The 17908-nt window shown below is 42.6% G+C and overlaps 2 protein-coding genes across 2 annotated transcripts; both read right to left on the bottom strand.

Moving 5' to 3' along the window:
• Nucleotides 1-645: 645 nt before the first annotated feature.
• On the bottom strand, nucleotides 646-12393 carry LOC146551470 (uncharacterized). Its single transcript, XM_085257169.1, has 8 exons — nucleotides 12001-12393; nucleotides 5573-6861; nucleotides 2504-2783; nucleotides 1975-2341; nucleotides 1760-1898; nucleotides 1571-1664; nucleotides 1143-1298; nucleotides 646-901 (listed from the first exon to the last, which is right to left on the bottom strand). Exons 3-7 carry the CDS (start codon nucleotides 2528-2530, stop codon nucleotides 1254-1256), a joined length of 672 nt encoding a protein of 223 aa, XP_085113295.1. The 5' UTR covers nucleotides 2531-2783; nucleotides 5573-6861; nucleotides 12001-12393; the 3' UTR covers nucleotides 646-901; nucleotides 1143-1253.
• LOC146551471 (uncharacterized) lies at nucleotides 6876-11093 on the bottom strand. Its single transcript, XM_085257168.1, has one exon. It carries the CDS (start codon nucleotides 8857-8859, stop codon nucleotides 7699-7701), a length of 1161 nt encoding a protein of 386 aa, XP_085113294.1. The 5' UTR covers nucleotides 8860-11093; the 3' UTR covers nucleotides 6876-7698.
• Nucleotides 12394-17908: the final 5515 nt, after the last annotated feature.

Here is a 17908-nt window from a genome sequence, read left to right as displayed (position 1 = left end):
AAAGTTGCCAATCTTTGTGTTGTCTGGCAAATGCCAAACATCCGGCACGGTGTTGGGCTGTAAGCACAACCCCACCTGTGGACGTCGGGCCCTCATACCACCCTCATGGAGTCGGTTTCTGACCGTTTGAGCAGACGTGCACATTTGTAGCCTGCTGGAGGTCATTTTGCACAGCTCTGGCCTTTCTTTCCTACCCCACAGTACCTTCCCTTACCATTTGTTTCCTACTCTTTTACTTCTTCTTTGATGACGGTTGTCTTTCTAGATAAGCAATTTCATTTGCTCTGGGGCGAGTCACTGGCTCGGGTGCATTCTGGGACTGTCACTTCACCGGTGTGCTGGCATGCTTCTTAACAAACACACCACTACAGCAAACATCTCAATTGTACTTGTTGATTTCTTCGACAAAACACTGAACAAAAAATGTACTTGTGAGTGTGCTGCCTGGTGCTTTTAAATTTTGTGATCATTTGAGCAGCCCAGAAAGCATCCCATAAATTAAATTATGTTATCGTATCTGAACATGTACACTAGTCATTAAATTAGATGGGAAATAATGATTCAGGGTAAACAACTGCACCAAGGAAATTCCATTTTTCTTCTCAAAATGTAAAATGTCTGTTGAAAAATCACATTAAACAGAGATGTGATTAACTTTTTATTTTACCAAACATAACATCAATGATGACACAATCAGTCTTCAGCAGAAGTGCTCAAATCACTCTCAGTGGCATCGTCTGGAATGTCCTCCTCCGAGTCCATTTCCAGGAGTGGTTGGTGGCTGAGGATTCTCTTGTACACGTCCTTTACTTTGAGCATTTCAGCTTTCAGTTCACTTTGTTTTCTAAAACCAGGCTACAGAGTCCCTTCTGTGCATCCTCCGACATGCCAACAAAGGAGGCTGTAAAAAGAACAAAACAAATAAATATGAGAAAAGTTAAAAAACAAACAAACAAACAAAAAAAAAACCTCACCTCATAAACACAAGGAATTAGGATGCTGTAATTAAACATTTTTTTAAAAGGGAGAAGGCAGTGTTAGCTAGCAATCTAGATATAGGTAAAAGATCCAGTAAGACTTTAGCATCTGCTCTTATTTTCAATCGATTCATCAAAAAATTAATAAATAAATAAAGTGCTTACAGTCTGAGGAGATTGTTCCCAACACCACAGATGGCATTCGCAACACTGTCCAGTGATGCCGCATCTCCCTGCAAAGGATCATCTCCTCCTCTCTCAGGCGCCTCACAGCCATCACCTTCTCAAAGACTTTTCTCTTTGTCCGGAGGTCAGCAGCAGCTACAGTTTAACAACATCAGATGGGAAAACATAGTAGCATATTATGATTCAAGAACAAAACATTCAACTACTGCTCAGATACTGGGAGTTTGTTTAAAAAGGATATTTATATATCAAGAGCTTACGTTCACTTGTGCTCTGCCAGGGCCAAATATCGGTCTGCATGAGGGCATCACTGGATACGTGTATGTGTATATGGTTATGGCATTAACGTCATTTTAACAAGATTAACGCTAACAGCACTAATATATATATATATATGTGTATCTTACATGATTTGTGTGTCTCTGGATGTATTTCACAAACTCAGCAACTTCCTCATCTTTTTCAATGAAGACACCTTCAAAGTCCCCCTGCTCTGAAGTGCTGAACGAACACAGTGACAGTTGTTTGAAAAGAAACATTAAAATACATTTTTCTACAAATCCATATTTGACTTATGTACACAATGCATAACGTACCTTGCATTTGACTGAAAGCGATAAAGCTTGCGGTTTCCATCAACTGAGACGGCAAGCATGTCTGGAGTGCAGGCAGGGCAGCTAAAGCATGGCTCCTTGCACATCCTGTCCACCTCAAACTTTACAGCACTCCACTCCACTCCAATAAATATACAATAACAGCACCCACTCATACTCATACAAAGCAAGAAATGCATAAGACTTAAAAACCGTACCTATTGGCTTGTGAAACTCTGATGAAGGCTGCAAAAACCCTCCTGTTACTGCCTCTCTGTTGTGCAGGACAAAGCGTGTGTGAACTGCAATATCACAGTCAGCACAAAGGAATGGAAGAGGCAGGCAGTCCAGACACCTCACAACTACTTGTTTGCCACACTGACACACACGGTGTGACTGTGGATCCAGAGTAGCTAACATATTGTCTATAAGACAAGGCCTGGCCTCTTTCCACTTTTGCAAGGACACCATATTTCTGATCGCCCAGTGAGTAGCAGCTGACTCAGACGACGTCTCACAAGTCATGGCTGCATCCTCTTCTCCATCCTCCAACAACTGAAGGAGCTCCTGATGAAGCACCATACACTAACAGAAAAAAAAGAAAGAAAGGAAGAAACTCTTCCACAAAGTGAAAAACACTCTAGGCAGTATGTTTCTTAGGACTGCACAAAAGCCCTGCATAACTCAACTATAACAACAAATATAAAAGTAAACAGAAATCACAATAAATACAAGAAGGTAAAGTACCTTTTGTTGGGTTGACACTGGCAACATAACTAGGTTCTTCACGTGGACATTGATGCTGCTCTCTGGACACTGGAGGGGGAAAAAAATTGAAGAATATTTACTTACTGAAATTCTTTGGTGAAAACAAGTTGTGAGATAAAATCAATGGTTGTGTGAACACTGAGCACGTGGCATGCAACTAGTACTTCGAGTGGTTGATGATCTTTGAGGAATAAAAGCTCCCTGTCTGTCACGTTTTTTCCAGCGCACTGGTCTTGGCTGAGGTTCACTCTGCATCATTCTACGCAATTAACAAGGAAAAAAGGGAACGCCTAAAATACAGTCTATGATTAAAGCAAAGATTATCAAACAGCTTAAGTTAACCAACTTAATGTGACATAAACTTTAAAAAAAAATTTAAAATAATATAACGTTTACTCCGTACAAAATATTAGACAAGCGTGTTCCCTCTTTAACAACTGATTCCACTAAAAATGTTACCTGCATATCTTGAAGGAGTTCGTCAGCAGCCTGAAGCTCAAACTAACAGGAGTGGTGAATGAATCTATAAATGTTTTACGTGTGAAATGAAAATAATAAACCTAACAAAGGATTATGTACGTTAGATCTGCACACTTTCAGATCGTGAATCAGTTTGGAAAACACTGTGTGGTGGCCAAAACATGAAGCGATTTTAATTCAATTCAATTCAATTTGATTTATATAGCGCCAAATCACAACAAAAGTCGCCTCAAGGCGCTTCATAGATACAGAGAAAAACCCAACAATCATATGACCCCCTATGAGCAAGCGACAGTGGGAAGGAAAAACTCCCTTTTAACAGGAAGAAACCTCCGGCAGAACCAGGCTCAGGGAGGGGCGGCCATCTGCTGCGACCGGTTGGGGTGAGAGAAGGAAGACAGGATAAAGACATGCTGTGGAAGAGAGACAGAGGTTAATAACAGATATGATTCAATGCAGAGAGGTCTGTTAATACATAGTGAGTGAGAAAGGTGACTGGAAAGGAAAAACTCAATGCATCATGGGAATCCCCCGGCAGCCTACGTCTATTGCAGCATAACTAAGGGAGGATTCAGGGTCACCTGGTCCAGCCCTAACTATATGCTTTAGCAAAAAGGAAAGTTTTAAGCCTAATCTTAAAAGTAGAGATAGTGTCTGTCTCCCGAATCCAAACTGGAAGCTGGTTCCACAGAAGTGGGGCCTGAAAACTGAAGGCTCTCCCTCCCATTCTACTTTTAAATACTCCAGGAACAACAAGTAGGCCTGCAGAGCGAGAGCAAAGTGCTCTAATAGGGTGATATGGTACTACAAGGTCATTAAGATAAGATGGGGCCTGATTATTTAAGACCTTGTATGTGAGGAGCAGGATTTTGAATTCAATTCTGGACTTAACAGGAAGCCAATGAAGGGAAGCCAAAACAGGAGAAATCTGCTCTCTCTTTCTAGTCCCTGTCAGGACTCTTGCTGCAGCATTTTGGATTAGCTGGAGGCTTTTCAGTGAGTTTTTTGGACATCCTGATAATAATGAATTGCAGTAGTCCAGCCTGGAAGTAATAAATGCATGAACTAGTTTTTCAGCATCACTCTGAGACAGGATATTTCTAATTTTAGAGATGTTGCGCAAATGGAAGAAAGCAGTCTTACATATTTGTTTAATATGTGCGTTGAAGGACATGTCCTGGTCAAAAATGACTCCAAGCTTTTACTGTTGAATTATCAGTGATACTTTCATGTGTTTTTGTTGAGAAATGTTAACGATGTCATTAAAAGAAAGCATTAAATTAGGAAGAAAAACCCGTTCGCGGAGAGGGTCCCCGGTTCTCCAGTTAGATTGTGCTTCACGGTGTCATGTTTCGCCGTGACGGGGTTATTATTATTATTTTTTTTTTTTTGCCTGTCCCATTTGGTTCTTTAGCCATCAGAATTGTTGTCTGAAGACCAACAAGGATACCCAATGGATTTACTTTGCCAAATGGATCATCGTGGCATTGCCGTATTGGTCCATTTGGTCGATCTTTGTTTTTATTATTTATTATATTTTATTTTCAGATGTTACAGACGGGACAGACATGAGTGAGGGATAGGAAAGGGAGAAAGAAAGAGGAAGGAAAGGAAAAACAGAAGGGGAGAGGGACAGTGAGAAAGGGGGGGAGAAAAAAAAATAAAAATCTCCTGGATCACCTGTTGAGAGAAAAATAGAAAACAAGCAAAAAAAACCAAAGCAACATACTAAACACAACACCATCGCATTAATCTAGCTAAGTGTAAACAGCAGTAAATACTAAATATTCAATGTTGTTGTGCAGCACGCAGGACAGATGTGCTTCGAAGTAGCGGCCAAGAAAGGTGTAATTTGGGTCTACGAGCAGTGAACACCCGTGTGCATACCTGTGTGGATCAGCGCGCTTGTATTCCAAAGGTTTCTCCATGTAACGATCTGCTAGGGAGTGTGGGGGGGCCACAGCCCCGTCCTCCAGGGTGTGAAGCGGGTATGGAGGAGATCAAAACTCCAGACATCCAGAGGCCCCCAGAACACAAGAGACCATGGAAGACCAACAGAGGGGCAGCCGCGCCAAATGACTCCAAGCTTTTATTGTTGAATTATCAGTGATACTTTCATGTGTTTTTGTTGAGAAATGTTAACGATGTCATTAAAAGAAAGCATTAAATTAGGGAGAAAAACCCGTTCGCGGAGAGGGTCCCCGGTTCTCCAGTTAGATTGTGCTTCACGGTGTCATGTTTCGCCGTGACGGGGTTATTATTGGAGTAAAAGGATGGCTGGAGCCTCTGCTCGAAGCGTCTCCGATCGCCGCGAGCGGGTTCATATTGGAATGAATTGACAACCCACAGCGTCACATAAAAATGTGGAAGGGTACCTTAGGTGTCAGCATGAGAAGTTAAGGGACGTGACAAATCGTCATTATTTTACGCGTCCGGAGTGAGAACGAGCTGTCTCAGCATAAGCTGCTGTAAAGAAGAGAGACGCTTTACACACGTGTGTGGAAAGTGTCCATGTGGATAAATTAAGAATGTGAATGAAGAGAAGCTGTGTAGTTGAATAAAACTCACACATCAGCCTGCTGAGTTCATCCTGCGGCAGTGCATTGAAGGCATCGTCGTTGGGAGCGAAGAAGGTAAACACCTTCTCCTGGTTCAAAAGCTCAGTCATACCTGCTGTCTGGATGGCACTGACCAGCATGCAGAAACAGCATTAAATGATGTCAGCTTCAATAGAAACTACACAACAACACACTAACACCTCTGTTTGCTTTCAGTCCATATGCTACACCTGTGGGAAGCAGAAAGCTTGATGTGGTCTGCAGAGTTCATTACTAAGCAGACAACCACCCACAAACCAGACCTGGGACATGCTTCCTTTAGTTAGTTTGCCAAGTTCACACAACACAATACACAGCAAACTACCACTGACAATAAAAAAAACCCAACTATTTAAAATATTTTAAATGAACTAACTGAAGCAAAATTGACTCCAAAACAACTATAAAACTATAAAAACAGACGATTCTGTCCACGGGTGCAAGAAGAACAACCTCAGGCCTTGAAATTAAAACAGGAGTACCAGAATTAAAAGCCAAACATCTAAAATCTTCAACGTAAAAACCAAAAAAAACAACAGGAAGTATAACTGAAGAAATCGACTTTCTCCCTGGAAGGGCAGGAAAAGTCTCCTGTATCGGTTACCTGTGTCCTCTGGGCTTTGCTGCATGTATTTAGTGATTTCATGCGAACACGAGGATCAATTATTGTCCTGTGAAGGTCTCTGTAGCTTACAAAGAAAAATGAATTAAAGAGACACACACACACACACACACAGAGGCAGCTAGACGAGGTAAAAACACTCCTGACTTCCTCTGTGATTTGTGGACAGCTGCAGTGAAGAGCAGCGCTGTGTCTGATCAGACCACCTCAGTCGAGTTCAACACAAGTCCAGATCTGGAGTCGAGTATGAAGACCGAATGTATGAATCTCTACATGGCACCTCTCAGCGGTGCCTTGTAGAGATTTCTCAGTGGGGCTATTTTCCTGCTTTTTGATTGGACTGAACATGCTGAATGTTCACAAACTGTTTGTTTAGTCTGCTGCACAAATATCAGTAGCAGCTTCCACCCTAATAAAGACATGCAGAGACTCTGCTCTGATTCCAGTCATCTACAAACATGGGGCAAAGCAAGTTGTGGCTTATAGCAGAGCTTAGCATGAAGAAGGAAATGTGATCAGACCTGTTTGTGTTTCTGTGTCCAGGTGACCCTCAGCAGCTGTCAGGTATGCTCAAGTATCACCTGGGTGAGAGCATGCTGTTGAGCGGTGGCGTCTCTTCTCACACCAGATTCCAAACTCTGCAGGGGGAGAAGCAAGATGATCAGCCGGAGGCAGTAATGCTGCCAAGTGGGGGGACGAGAAGAAGAAAAGCAGAGGTTCTCTAGAGAGGGTCAAAGGTCATGTGTTAAATCCTCTGCTGCATTGCCATGAGAGGATCTGAAAGTGATTTTCTGGTGTCATTCATGTCTGGAGAAAAAGAAATGTGTGTGAAAACTTTTTAAATTGTTCCTTTTTTTGTTTAATCAAACCAATGTTGGTGTGTGTGTGTGTGTGTGTGTGTGTGTGAACAGGTCACATGACAGCACAGCATTTTCTACCCACAGTTTGAACTGAGTAAGAAATAACAAATGTATTTATTCAACTTATAGACAATAAAAAAACAGAAATCAGTGTAAAATTTAATAACTTTTATTGATGTTAACTTTTTTAAAAGTTATTAAAAAGAAAACCCCAACAGAAAAACCCCTCTGAGCAAGCACTTGGCGACAGTGGGGAAGAAAAACTCCCTTTTAAGAGGAAGAAACTTCCGGCAGAACCAGGCTCAGTGAGGGGACAGCCATCTGCCGCGACCGTTCCAAGGGGTTATCACAATTTTTTCTACAGTGCATCAGGGGCGATCGTGGCTCAAGACACTTCACCCTACGCCTACTGGTGGTGGTCAGAGGGCCCGGCGGCGCCAGTGTCCGGCAGCCTCGCCTCTGTCAGTGCGCCCCAGGGCGGCTGTGGCTACAACGTAGCTTGCCATCACCAGTGTGTGAATGTGTGTGTGAATGGGTGGATGACTGGACGCGTGAAGCGCTTTGGGGTCCTTAGGGACTAGGAAAGCGCTACACAAATACAGGCCATTTACCATTTTACAGTGCATCAACCTTGTTTTGTCTCCTGGTGAAACAAAACAGTCGGCCTATAGATGAGAAAAACCGACGTATGCAACTTGGCTTCTTCGAGAGTTTGGCTGCCTCTTCTGTGAAAATTTTAACAATCGTATTGTCGACTGTTGGTTCATTTAATTCCATGTTTCGCAGAACTACTTCTGCCTCTTGCCACTGTTTACACAGGGCTTTGAAAATCACCTTCTCAAAGTTTTTGAACTTCCTTAAGGGGATTTGATCAATTTCATCCCCGATCTTAGCCCAGATCTTTTTGCTAAGCCTCTTGTAGATGGCTAAAACTCTTTCTGGACTTGTGACTTTACCTGATTTTTTTATAACCCGCTTAACTAGTTCTTCCATACATATTTCCACAAAAAATCTGTATTTTTCTTTGTTTTGAGGCAATTCATCCTTTGCTGCCAAAGGGTGTTTTTTGAATTGATTTTGCATGCTGGCTTCATGTTGAGCAGAGGAATTCTTTGGGGTTACATTATTTTCCAAAGAGGTTCCTGCTTTATCTACAGCCTGCGTGGTGTCACGGTTTTTCTTGTCTATTAGAGTTCTGGGCTCGTCAGTTGTATCAATGATATTTGTGGCAACATTTTCTGCTGTGTTGTTCATGTTGTCTGTTGTTTTCTGTTGTTCAGGAGCTGTCTGTGTCTCCTTTGAGGCCACTGTTGTTGTGCTATTTTCCCTGATGTTGAACAAATCCCTTGTTTTCTGTAGAATCACAGCCTGAATTTGATCTGCCAGCGATGCATTATCCTCTGAGTTTTCAGGTCTTTCCGTGGTATTTTGGACATTAGTGATAAGTGTGGCACCAGCGGAATTTTCTGCTGTGCTGTTCACGTTGACTGTTGCTTTCTGTACAATAACAACTGGCACACAGATTAGATTTTCCATGATGCGGTCAACTGTGTTAGAGGTCTGTGCACGTTCAGGAGCTGTTTCTGTCTCCTTTGAGGCCACTGTTGTTGTGCTATTTTCTGGGATGTTTAACAAATCCATTTCTTTCTGTAGAATCACAGCCTGAATTTGATCTGCCAGCGATGCATAATCCTCTGAGTTGTCAGGTGTTTCCGTGGTATTATGGATATTAGTGATATATGTCATATACAAACACGCCACACACTTCGAGCGCATTCTTTTTTTTTCTCGAAATGGGCGGGGCTTAGAGCAAAGGCTTCAGTGACGTCATACACTTCAAAGGATTTAAGTCTATAAATAGCCCTCTGCAGGAACACCCCGGCCTAGGCAACCGGAGTGCAACACGAAAAAAGTAAAAATAAAGGAAAAAAAAAACACACACAAAAAACCCCCACTAAAGCTCACCACCAAAATCCCGAAACGAAAGTATCGACAAATCTATTTACAACAAACTATTTATTTACAACAAAACACCAAACTATTTACAACACGGGGGAGATCGCGACCATGACACACTGAAACACAGGGTTTAAATACCTAGAGGGAGCAATCAGGAAAATGGACAACAAGAGGGAAACACAGCTGGGGCAACTCAGAACTGACGAGACAGGGAAACGTAAACAAAAAAGACTAAGATAACACAGACTTTCAAAGTAACACAGGAAACACATAACAGTCACGCCAAAAACAACACACTGACAACACCGAAACGTAACAGTTCCCCCCACCCAAAAATCAAACATTTAACACCAAGTGAAAAGTTTGATCCAGACAGACGAAGCCGACGAAGGCTGGAGCGGTACCACGGACCCTCCAGCGAAGGCGGATGAAGGCTGGAGCGGTCCCACGGACCCTCCAGCGACGACAAAGGCTGGGGCGGTCCCACGGACCCTCCCCTCAGCGAAGGCAGACGAAGCTGATGAAGGCTGGAGCGGTCCCACTGACCCTCCAGCAGACGACGAAGGCTGGAGCGGTCCCTCGGACCCTCCAGCGAAGGCGGATGAAGGCTGGAGCGGTCCCACGGACCCTCCAGCGAAGGCGGATGAAGGCTGGAGCGGTCCCACGGACCCTCCAGCGACGACAAAGGCTGGGGCGGTCCCACGGACCCTCCCCTCAGCGAAGGCAGACGAAGCTGATGAAGGCTGGAGCGGTCCCACTGACCCTCCAGCAGACGACGAAGGCTGGAGCGGTCCCTCGGACCCTCCAGCGACGACAAAGGCTGGGGCGGTCCCCAGACCCCCCAGCGAAGGCAATCCCGGACGAGCCCCCATATGTTACACCCCGGCCATGACACACTGAAACACAGGGTTTAAATACCTAGAGGGAGCAATCAGGAAAATGGACAACAAGAGGGAAACACAGCTGGGGCAACTCAGAACTGACGAGACAGGGAAACGTAAACTAAAAAGACTAAGATAACACAGACTTTCAAAGTAACACAGGAAACACATAACAGTCACGCCAAAAACAACACACTGACAACACCGAAACGTAACACGCTAGTTTTAACAAACGGAGAAAACAAATTATCTGCAAATAGATATTAAAACGCAATGGCCAATAAACCATCAACTGTCACCAGCCCAACACAGGAGACACCACCTGAACTGGAATCTAGATTCAATAATCAAAAATGCAAAGTTGATGGCCAGTTGATGGCCAATAAAGCATCAACTGTCACCCACACACCGTCACCAACACAGGACCCAGCTCCTGAACCTGAATCTAGGCCAAACAATCAAAATTGCAAAAACCTGTTTGCATGCTTGTGTGTGTGCTGTATGGGGAGCCCAGATGACTCAGACACAGAAGATTCAAACCAGGGGCAACCTGCTATTTCACAGCAAAGTACGGTTGTGAACATAGTAAACAATTCCTTTGGTGGCACTAATACCATTAATGTCAGGAATGAAAATACTGCCCGGAATATTCAAGTTGATATCTTTAACAATCTGCAGCTAGGGCTCCCTCCGGGTTTAATGTAGTTTGCTTGAATCCTAGAAAACTAACTGGATTTTAAATTGGTTATTTTTACAATTAGAATGGCTCTTTTTAAATTGATCGAGTCACTTATGAGAACCCATTGACCAGTCGAGGCAGATGGCTGTCCCCTCACAGAGCCCGGTTCTGTCGGAGGTTTCTCCCTGTTAAAATGGAGTTTTTCCTTCCCACTGTCGCCTATTGCTTGCTCAGAGGGGTTTGTCTGTTTGGGTTTTCTTTTTTTTTTCCTTTCTTTTTATTTATTTTTACGATTTTTTTTTTACTTTTTTTTTTACTTTATATGGGTTTTCTTTTTTTAAATAACTTTTAAATTAACATCAATAAAAGTTTTCAAATTTTACTCTGTGATTTCTGTTTGTTTTCAGTTTGTGTAGGTTGTGTTATTTGTTATTTAGTTCAAACTGTGGGTAGAAAATGCAGAGAAAATGCTGTGCTGTCATGTGACCTGTTCTGTTGCGCTCTCCTCTCTGATGAGGTCTAGCAGCTCATCATTTCGGTCTCTTTTCCTCTTTCTCCCTGTTGTGGGCGGCTGACTTTCTGGAAACTCTTGGTTACCCATTGCTGCGCTTGGACCTGGAGTGTCCTCAGGGAGAGAGGAAATTAGGACAGGAGACAAATTATACAACACAACAACTCTTTGGAGAATACTGTCTGTACCAACCCGTTCTCATGCTAGCCGGCTAGCGACCCTTCGCTAAAAAACACCCTTTCAGTGAGGCTCCTTTCACCCCCGATCGCTCGCAAACAGTGTTTGTCTTAGCTGGACTTATTTTTCGTTTATATGGGCCGATGATGCTGGTCGATGTGGAAAAAATAACTGAGCTTTTTGGTGGTGGCTAACGCGGAGCTACAACACAGGGCAGCTAGCCACCGGCGAGGCGGCCGCCGATCGACCGGTGGTGGCTAACGCAGAGCTCAATCCCGGATCAGGGAAACCGAAGGCAGGAGAAGCAGGCGGCTGCCGGTCGGAGCGTGAGGTGAACTGAATTTCAGGTAAGAAGTTATGAACTGCACTCTATTTGGGTCAGATATAAACCGAGTTTAGGTGTAGTTTATTTTCGTTGTGCTGACAGTTACAATGACTCATACTGCGTGCTAGCTAGCACGACAGAGTTTCAACGCTACCCGATCCTTACCGGAAACCCGATCGGTACCCCGCATGCGCAAATCTTACGTCACTTCCTCTCTTTGCCAACATTTTTTTTCCAAAATATTAAACTTTATTAACCCTTTACAGCCGATCGGAGCGGGCACGCTCTGTTTTGCGTAACTATTTTTAAATCCCGGTAGCTCTGCAACCAAGTAAGCTAGCGCAATAATTTTTTTTGCATATGAAACTGGAGGAGTTGTACTTACATCTTATGCCATCAGCTTGTCCTAGGTCACAGTTTCCTTCCACATATAGCTTTGCAAAAACTGCATAAAAATCACTTGCAGCAACAAAAACATGATATTCCAGAAACACGCTTCGCCGATCCATCAGCTGTTTGTAACACTTCCTACGTCCATCAGCGCGAACTATCACATGACCGCATGACCTGCCCGAAACCGGAAGTGACGTAATTTTGCGGAAATGTAGTTTTTTACGATCGGGGCCTTATGACCTTGTGTTTTACTTGTTATGTGTTTTAAAAAGTTATGTTTGACTTTATGACTTTCTGTGTCGTTTCTGGGATGCTTAAGACTCATATTGCACTGCTGGAAATAGTTTATTTTGATGCATATGCTGTTATTTTGCAAATTTGCACTATAATATTTATTTTCGTTTTTCCTGCAGTATATAAAAATTGGTGTATTTCAAAAATAAAACTATGAAGACACTCAAAATAAATTTCCTGTGGTGGGAAACTAGTTTGTGTAACTTTTTTGTATTTACAGTTTTGAGGGATAAGCCTCTTAAATTTCTCTAACTAGAAATATATGTTAAAAAAACAAAAACGATTTTCAATTTTTTTGTAGTTTATTGCACTTTTTTGCAATTTATGTAATTACTATGCACCTAATGCAGACATATTATTAAAGTTTGGGCTACTTATTATGTGTTTATGTGTACTGTACATTTTTTCAACCCATTTTAATGAATGTTTAATATTTAAAATTTTTCAGAATTACAAGCTTCACCTCCTGCTAAAAGGTCTACACCAGCAGCTGGACCATCCTCTGCTGACAGTGTCGATGCTGGACCAGTCCCAGACCCAGAGGCTCTAAACGAGGAATTTATTCTTCATTTAGAGCCTGTACCAACATCTTCCCTCTGTCAGCCTCCTGCATCCTCCTCTTCATCTCTGCTTCCTCCTGCATCCTCCTCTCCATCTTTGCTTCCTCCTCTTCGTCTGTGCTTCCTCCTGCATCTTTCTCTCTGTCTGTGCTTCCTCCTCTTCGTCTGTGCTTCCTCTTTCATCCTCCTCTCCGTCTGTGCTTCCTCTTGCATCTTCCTCTCTGTCTCTGCTTCCTCCTGCATCCTCCTCTTCATCTCTGCTTCCTCCTGCATCTTTCTCTCTGTCTCTGCTTCCTCCTGCATCCTCCTCTTCGTCTCTGCTTCCTCTTGCATCCTCCTCTTCATCTCTGCTTCCTCCTGCATCCTCCTCTCCATCTCTGCTTCCTCCTCTTCGTCTGTGCTTCCTCTGCATCTTCCTCTCTGTCTCTGCTTCCTCCTGCATCCTCCTCTTCATCTCTGCTTCCTCTTGCATCCTCCTCTTCATCTCTGCTTCCTCCTGCATCCTCCTCTCCGTCTCTGCTTCCTCCTGCATCCTTCTCTCCGTCTCTGCTTCCTCTTGCATCCTCCTCTTCATCTCTGCTTCCTCCTGCATCCTCCTCTTCATCTCTGCTTCCTCCTGCATATTCCTCTCTGTCTCTGCTTCCTCCTGCATCCTCCTCTTCATCTCTGCTTCCTCCTGCATCCTCCTCTTCATCTCCACATCCTGCATCTCCCTCAATTTCTACTGTGTACACCTCGGATGTCCCAAACAAAAAAAGGACAAGGAAAGGTTAGACGTTATGGTATTGTAAATGTACGAAACACATGACATGTTCGTTAAGTTTGTTAAGATCTCTTTTTCTTAATTTTTGCATTTTTTTTCCAGTTTTACAGAACTCATGTAAATATTTCATTTGTTATTTTTCAGAATGCCGAAAACACCGTACACAGAAGATTTTCAAATATGAAGAGATAGTAGACAGGAGAGTTGTAAATGTAAGTAATTTAGCCTGCTGTTGTGCAGATTTGTTTGTGTCTTTGGACTTCCTGGATTTGAACTGTGCCTGACTGAATATCCATAAGCTTTTGTATTTGATGAATCTACACTAATTCAGCCACTGAGTCAGGATTTCACTCCAAATAGGACATTAAATAAGAACAGACCACCTGATACGACCTAGTCGTGCTGCCTTCCTGATGTTTACGTTCTTTAAAGTCCTCCTGACATCATGCTCAGAAGGAGTGATTGATGTGGAGGTGCTCCTTCCCATTCAGTAACATCTGCTTCAGTTAGTTTTGCTTGTGAGCCACAATGTAAGCAGTGTTGCTTTGCTAACATGCACTCGATGCTGGCAGTACACGCATTGTAGTGGTTCTTATGTTTTTATTGAGCCATTCAATAGTACACAAATGTTTATAAGCTCCTTTTTGTATGCAACTTGCATGTCTTTCTTAATTAATTGTTTGTTTATATCATGTTTTTCAGGAAAAAGAAGAAGTTAAAGTCAAGTGGAAGCCTTGCTCAACATGGTATGTAGTAACAACTTTGTTGGACAGGAACAGACATTCATATTGTTGATAAATAGTTATCACCTCAATTTGAATTCATGTATTTGGACTAAAGTAAATTGAGAGCTTTTAGCTATCGAGCTCCTCTTCTGTGAGGAGCTTGATAGCTGTCCACCTCCAAAGTCCATTATGAGATTTGGAGGTGGACATGGTCAACACTTTTAAGAGTAGGCATAAGACTTTACTTCTTTATAGAGCTTATAGTTAGGGCTGGTTCAGCTCAGCCCTTAGTTATGCTGTAATGGGACCAGACTGCTGGGGGTTAGTGTCCCCCCCCCCCCCCCCCCTCTCTCTGTCTGTCTCTTTCAGGGTTATGCAGGCTCAGTATTGGTTGAAGATGCAGTCGCGTCTCGTTTTACTGAAAACTCTCCCCCTCTCCCTCACCATCTGTAAACATACATGTCTCAGTAATGCAGTTCATGCATGTTACTAACTAAACTTCTTCCCTGGAGTTTCTGTGCTCTCTCATCCAGCAGGTTCCGATGGATCGTGGCTGCTGCTGTGGTCCTGCTTGACATCTACTACATATATTATTACTGTCTGACTTGATTTGATTCATTTATATTACAATGAAGGTGTATAAAGCATGACATGAATATAGAAGATATTTCATCCTAAAAAATTGTCATATGTCACAACCTAAATTGTCCTATTTTGTGTGTGGTTGTTCTTTGTTATGTTTTTCTCCTGACAGTGGCAAAGTGTGGGATGACACATGGGAACCTGCACAGTTTTACACACAGTAAACCAGGCACCACAGGTCGCAGAGATCGCACAGTTCACAGCTTGTAGTTCAGCATAAAAGTTCAAAATAAAATATTTACTATACATTTCAACCAGTGTCAGTCTCTGTTTCACTCTCTAATTGTGGCTTAAGTACCTAACACATTCATGAATCTGATCCATCAATAATATCTTCCCTGCACTCGACATCTCATAGTTTTACATATCAGCCAACATTATTGTCTACATCCTCATAAATATAGAAGTGACTTGCTTATTATAACATATTACAAGGTAAAGTAATACTGCACTGCACGTAAGGTAAGTAACACCTACTGTGTATGGGAGCCTAAAGCAAAGTTAACTGCACCAGTACCAGCTTCAGAACATATTGTATATTATATGTTTCTACCTTTTTGTAATATGTCATGTTTAGATGCAGTGACAATTGCACATTTGGAGTTGTGGTCATATGTGGTTTTTATATACAGGGTATTAGAAAAAAATTGACATTTTTTGCTATTTTTCTTGTTTGTTTGCACATTATTATTGTGTACATATTACATATGTAACATTATTGTTAATATTATTATTAGATATCAAAGATACAATTTGATTAAGGGTTTTCCTGTCATAATTTCAATAAAAATGCAATTACACACGTAAACAATAGGATCAAAATAAACTTTTAAAAAGTCTGTTGATCAAATGCTGATTTTCAAAACATTCTAGAGGAAAACAGAGATGAAATAATCTGAACAGTAACAGTGATCGTGGATGATGATGGAGGCTTCAATGGATTATTCTGTTTCAATCAATAGGTTCGTATCTATGACAATAATTTGATAAGTTTAACAGGTTGGTTTAGGCCTGGCAATACAGCAAATATTCACAAACTTTTGTTTTTGAAGAATGTTTATCTTTTTTGGGATGAAGCTATCTGGCAAAATGATACAACCCCTTTAACCTCATCTTTATGTCTATGATACTGGATTTTGGTTTGATGCATATGCAGGTTACAGCTGGGGAATGGCAGTATGTTGTGGATTGATTTGGCATGTTCAACCACTGTTACACCAAACTCTCTCACTTATAACATGATAAAGGCCTCTTACTCAGTGTCATGGATTTTCTATACTTTTGGGGACACAGGGCCAAAGTCTGAGGCAATAAGTCAGATCAAAGAAGGCAATGATTGTAAAATGGGACTTTACTTATGTCATCATATATATCCAGGAATATGTGCCTGAGGATAGTTGTCATGAAATCAATATTAAATCAAAGTATTCCTTAATTACCACAGCTGACACGAGTTCTCCATAGCTGCCTGCTGTCTCAGGATCTGTCTCCAAAAAGGACCAGGGAGCGCTAACATGTTATGTTCAAAACTGATGAAGAAAATGCACATTAAACATAGTATAAACTTACTGAGTGAAGTAATGTCAAGAGGATTCCTTTAGCTCCTATTGGGTTGGTTCCTTGATCAATGCAATACAGAATCATTAATTTGGTTTTATGTAATGTTCTTAAAACATGTCAAAATGAGGCTCACTAGTCTGTGTGGCCTCCACATGCCTGTATGACCTCCCTACAACACCTGGACATGCTCCTGATGAAGTGGCAGATGCTCTCCTGATGGATCTCCTCCCAGACTCCAGGACTAAAGCATCTGCCCACTCCTGGACATTTTGTGGTGCAGTTGGTGGATGGAGCGAGACATGATGTCCCAGATGTCCTCAATTGGATTCAGGTCTGGGGAATGGGCGGGCCAGTCCACAGCATCATTGCCTTCATCTTGCAGGAACTGCTGACACACTCCAGCCACATGAGGTCTAGGATTGTCTTGCATTAGGAGGAACCCGGGGCCAACCGCACCAGCATATGGTCTCACAAGGGGTCTGAGGATCTCATCTCAGTACCTAATGGCAGTCAGGCTACCTCTGCCGAACACATGGAGGGCTGTGCAGCTCCCCAAAGAAATGCCACCCCACACCAAAACTGACCCACTGCCAAACTCATGCTGGAGGATGTTGCAGGCAGCAGAAGGTTCTCCACGGCGTCCCCAGACTCTGTCACAAGTGCTCAGTGTGAACCTGCTTTCATCTGTGAGGAGCACAGGGCGCCAGTGGCAAAGTTGCCAATCTTTGTGTTGTCTGGCAAATGCCAAACATCCGGCACGGTGTTGGGCTGTAAGCACAACCCCACCTGTGGACGTCGGGCCCTCATACCACCCTCATGGAGTCGGTTTCTGACCGTTTGAGCAGACGTGCACATTTGTAGCCTGCTGGAGGTCATTTTGCACAGCTCTGGCCTTTCTTTCCTACCCCACAGTACCTTCCCTTACCATTTGTTTCCTACTCTTTTACTTCTTCTTTGATGACGGTTGTCTTTCTAGATAAGCAATTTCATTTGCTCTGGGGCGAGTCACTGGCTCGGGTGCATTCTGGGACTGTCACTTCACCGGTGTGCTGGCATGCTTCTTAACAAACACACCACTACAGCAAACATCTCAATTGTACTTGTTGATTTCTTCGACAAAACACTGAACAAAAAATGTACTTGTGAGTGTGCTGCCTGGTGCTTTTAAATTTTGTGATCATTTGAGCAGCCCAGAAAGCATCCCATAAATTAAATTATGTTATCGTATCTGAACATGTACACTAGTCATTAAATTAGATGGGAAATAATGATTCAGGGTAAACAACTGCACCAAGGAAATTCCATTTTTCTTCTCAAAATGTAAAATGTCTGTTGAAAAATCACATTAAACAGAGA

Source organism: Mchenga conophoros, linkage group LG19 (assembly GCF_057382185.1).
Source record: "Mchenga conophoros isolate Kocher_MC1m ecotype Shallow Benthic linkage group LG19, M_conophoros_male_GT1.1, whole genome shotgun sequence".
Taxonomy (NCBI): Eukaryota; Metazoa; Chordata; class Actinopteri; order Cichliformes; family Cichlidae; genus Mchenga; species Mchenga conophoros.
Note: the sequence above shows the minus strand (reverse complement) of the source record. Positions and strands in the feature narration are given on the sequence as shown.

Excerpts from the sequence above, each read along its gene's own strand:
- LOC146551470 (XM_085257169.1), bottom strand. The coding sequence starts at position 2,530 with ATGTTGCCAGTGTCAACCCAACAAAAG. Across the intron at positions 1,899-1,974 it reads AGAGTTTCACAAGCCAATAG|TGGAGTGGAGTGCTGTAAAG; the intron begins GTACGGTTTTTA and ends TATTTATTGGAG. Across the intron at positions 1,299-1,570 it reads TCCAGAGACACACAAATCAT|CTGCTGCTGACCTCCGGACA; the intron begins GTAAGATACACA and ends GTTAAACTGTAG.
- LOC146551471 (XM_085257168.1), bottom strand. The coding sequence starts at position 8,859 with ATGCGCTCGAAGTGTGTGGCGTGTTTGTATATGACATATATCACTAAT.